Here is a 4,439-nt window from a genome sequence, read left to right on the forward strand (position 1 = left end):
CTAAGGTGATGGTCCATCATGGTCCTAAGGTGATGGTCAGGGGTCAGGCTAGGGGCTGGAGTGGTTGGGTTGCTGCTGGCTCGAGCAAAAAAATGGAAAACGTGAGGAAGGCTCCTAGGTGGACTCGCAGGCTGTTGTCTGCTTCAGTGGTTCGCTGCTTGAGTTCTAGTGGCTAGGCTGGTCTGGGTTGGGGCTGGGCATGGTTTAGGGATGGTTAGGGTTAGGTGGGCTTGGTGGTGGCTTGGCGGGAGGAGTCCTAATGCACCTAGGAGTCCTTGAGCGTGAGGTTGTAGCAGCAAGGGGCCTTGGTTGTGTGCAGGGAGAGAGTTGCATGGGTTAGGGTCGGTTCGAGGGCTTGGGCTGGTCTGGGATGAGTCTGAGCATGGTCTAGGCTTGGTGAGGGTCAGTACTGGTTGATGGTTCATGGGCTTTAAGGTTCCTAGAAGTGTTAGGAGTCCTAATGCACCTAGGAGACACACACACACACACATGCAATCGGGTTAGGGTGTAGCAGGCTTTTTGAGGGTTTAATGGGCTGGTCAAGGGCTTGGGCTTGGTCAAGAGGGTGCCTAGGTGGGTTGGCTAGGGTTTGGCTTGAGGTGGCTTGGGCGTGGCTCGAGTATTTCGGGTGATGGCTCGGGTAGTTCGTATATGTGTCAATTTCGAAAATTTAAGAACTAAAATTAGAACCAGGGTTCCACGGGTGCGGGTCATGGCTCACAAGGGTGGAATAAATATTAAAAATGTTATGTTTAAAATTTGGGATCAAAATAATGAGTTTTGAATTTATTCGGGATTTAATCTCCACACGAAACACTAATTAAATAATTAATTGAAAAACCTAGTTTTAAGCTTTATAAAATTATGAAAAATTATATTTGAGCTTAAATAATTATTTAAAATAAACCCATGTCATTAAAATTGAGAAAAAGATAAATTCGAGAATTTTTACGTTCAGGGGCAAAACGGTAATTTTACACTTAAGAAAATACGTAAACGCTTGGTAGCGTTCCGAAGGATCATAATGCTTGTAAAATGATATTTTATGATTTAGAATGATGATTTTTGATGATAATATGTATTTTTATAATTTATGGTAAATCTGTGCAAATTTTACTATTTAAAATGCTAATTTTGGAAAACTGTCTTATTTTATGCTTTTTAAAGAAAAAGAAAAATATTTTGAGGGATATGAATCGACTGTGACAAAAATATGATATATGATTTTGTGCGGATTTCGTGAGGGGAAAAGGCCCAGATGTAGCCCATCTACGGGAGAAAGCCCAGAGGGAGCTCATCTATGGGAGAAGGTCCCAGAGGGAGCCCGTCTATGGGAGAAAGCCCCCGATAGAGCTCCGACGATCGTATTTCCACGGTGGAGCTTAGTGCACACCCTCATGAACCATGTGGAGCTAAAACTGTAGTCGACCAAAAGATAAAAGCTAGTCACTTTCAAAGATCAAACTTCATCCAAAATGATATCTGATTGAAAGCTTATGATAAAAATGATTTTATGATATATGATTTATGATGATGATTAAAGTTATTTTTAAAATGATTTATTTATGCTTAAAGCTTATTTTAAAATGATTTTTAAAAGATTTATTTATGCTTAAAGTTATTTTAAAATGATTTTACGATTTATGATTTAATTATGCTAAAATGATGTTATATGGTTTATTTATGTTCAAAAGCTATTTTAAATAAAAGTATGCTTTTAATGCATGTGATTGTAAATATATTATTTGTTATCCATGTTTAGAACATGCTGAGTCTTTAGACTCACTAAGTTTGTATGATGCAGGATTTGATGATTTATGGGAGGTGCTGACGATTGAGTGATCGAGTGCAGCAGTACACAACACACTCGAGGGTCTTTATGTTTCCGCACTATCTAGATAGATAAATGATTTAAAAATTTATGTTAAGGATTTTTATTAGAGATATTTTTATGCTTCATTTTATTGTTAGTTGATCTTTTAAAGGTCGATTTAGGAATTTTGGTTAATTGATGATTTAGGATTTATTTTATTCACTTGAGATTTCGTATGTTAAATTATTATGATTCATGATTATGTTAAATTATTTTATTTAGTAATTTAGAATTTATGATTTAAGATTAGAAAAAAAAAATCGAGGTCGTTTCATCTAGATTCCACGGCATTGGAATTATATTGATACGACTGTAAATCAGCTTCTACCACTTAAACCTCATCATCATCTGTCAATGACTGGTGCATGGAGGATGTCACACAATAATTGGTGTGAATATAATTCCTCCCTAACAAAGCATGGAAGCTAGCACTGGAATTGACCATGAAAAAAGCTGATAGCGAGGATCGAGACCCTACTGTAACATTTTCCGGCAACACTCTCAAAGTTTTTGTAGATTCCCCAGTAAAAGCCGCCACAGAGACTTCGGTATGAATCAAGTCTTCCACATTCTTCCCCAACTTCTGAAGGATTCTGTATGGTAAAATATTGACATCAGTCCCATTATCTATCAGTACCCTAGACACCGGTTTTCCATTAACATGCGCTGTGATATAGAGTGGTTTGATATGTTTAGTCATCTCATTGGTAGGTCTCTTCATGAACACTCTTTTCTCTTCATCAACAAGAACACCAACGCAATCCTCAAAATATTGATTTGAATGGATTCCGTAACACTTTGGTTTCCAGTGGAGACATCGGATTCAAACATCTTTTTGCGTTTAAACTCCTCTGGCAACATTAACGATAATATGTCCCATCTTGAAAGTAGCCTTCTTGACTAGTTCACTGTCTTCCTCTGATAACAAGTCGTCACATTCTTCCTCATTATCTTCAGTAGCCTTCCTTCTAAATTTCTTCTTCTCTTTGAATGACTCTTCCATCTTAGACCTGCGCTCTACAGCCTTCTCCCTTAGAAATCGTCGTTTTCGGGTCCGAGAAATAGGTTTTGGAATCTTTGGATGTTCTACCCTCTTCCATACGCCGTCGGGGTTGCTATGGGAGGAACAAAAAAACAGGGTTTCTTTTCATATTTTTTATCAGTGTCTAGAGGTGGTGGCCTCTGTATTATCTTTTGGAATGATTGCGGGTCACTTCTTCTCTCGTCATTCACCAACCCAGGAAACAAGCTCCTTCTCAGGTACTGGTTCTCCGACCTTTTGGCCATGGATTCCCAATCATACCTCGTATTCTTCCCAATATAATGCATACCACCCCCACTGTAATAGCGGTTTTTTTCATGAAAAGTTTCTATTTTCTTCTCTTTAACCTCAAATATCATTTTTCGAGGCACCCAGCACTTCTTTATAGTAACTCTTGGCCTAATGGACCTGTCCTCACCTCCATTCATTCTCCTCTCATTGATTAAGAAACGCAAGTCAATACTGCTCACATTCACGTTGACTACCGGGGGTAATGATATTCATCCACTATCATTGTTTCTTTTTTCTCGGGAAATTTCAGGATTCTCTTGTGGATTCTTTCTTGAAAGACATTTTTGAAAGCCCAACAAGTATTAGTATTATGGTTGAAGGAATTGTGATACTTACATAATCTCTTCCTTTCTTATCCTCTCTGGTGGGTAGCTTATGATATGGGGGAACATTATAAACTTTTCCTTCACCAAGTGATCAAAGATTTCTTCCGTCTTTGATACATCAAAAGTATATGGTATTTGCACTGGAGGAATGTTTTTCTTGGAAAGTTCTTCACTCTTGCATTTCAAGAAAAGGACAGTGCGTGATCCGGAATTTGCCACTTCTGCTAAGGCGATTTCCTCAACTTCATGGAATTAAGAGCCTACTGTAGATTTTTTTTAATGACTCTCATCCCGCAATAATTCCTCATTTTCTGATACTTTGACAACAAGCTCATAAAAATCACGGAATTCCATCTCTTGGAACTTCTTTCTAAGTTAAAAAACAAGCTCACGTTGTGTCATCATCACATACTCTGACTTAGGAAGGAACACTCGGCATCTACTTCTCAATTTCTGGAATTTGCAAATGAAGTCATTAGCAAATTTCCTCGGTTTTTGGACCACCCTTGAAAATTCCTCTATACTAATCTCAAGTAATGTTCTGAAAAATTGTGTATGGAATTGACATTCCATATCATGCCAATTCATAATACTCAATGATTCGAAAGTCGTGACGGCGAAATGAACCGGAAATCTATTCATCTATTCTAAGAAGTCATGAACAAGTCGTAGCGCGGAAATAGAGATTGCAAGAGTAAATATTTTCCCGTGAAAACTTTATTTTTTTATAAAATGGAATTTTTTATCGAGGAGGTCGATGACTAAGTTCACTAAATAAGAGATGGAAGCCTCTGCAAATTTCGAGTGGAAAGCCAAAATGCAGCAGCTGGTGAACGAAGTGCAGTCTCAGGAGTTGTGGGATATCGATAGAGCTGAAGTAATATTTGAGAAGGAATGTGGACGTAGC

General features: G+C 38.2%; 1 protein-coding gene across 1 annotated transcript; it reads right to left on the reverse strand.

Annotated features, from left to right (window-relative positions):
- Positions 1 to 2,204: 2,204 nt before the first annotated feature.
- On the reverse strand, positions 2,205 to 2,594 carry LOC140957990 (uncharacterized). The gene has a single exon (XM_073415395.1). The coding sequence runs from the start codon at positions 2,592 to 2,594 to the stop codon at positions 2,205 to 2,207; it is 390 nt and encodes a 129-aa protein (XP_073271496.1).
- Between the last annotated feature and the right edge of the window lie 1,845 nt (positions 2,595 to 4,439).

Source organism: Primulina huaijiensis, chromosome 14 (assembly GCF_012295235.1).
Source record: "Primulina huaijiensis isolate GDHJ02 chromosome 14, ASM1229523v2, whole genome shotgun sequence".
In the NCBI taxonomy this organism is placed as follows: Eukaryota; Viridiplantae; Streptophyta; class Magnoliopsida; order Lamiales; family Gesneriaceae; genus Primulina; species Primulina huaijiensis.

Excerpts from the sequence above, each read along its gene's own strand:
- LOC140957990 (XM_073415395.1), bottom strand. The coding sequence starts at position 2,594 with ATGAAGAGACCTACCAATGAGATGACTAAACATATCAAACCACTCTAT.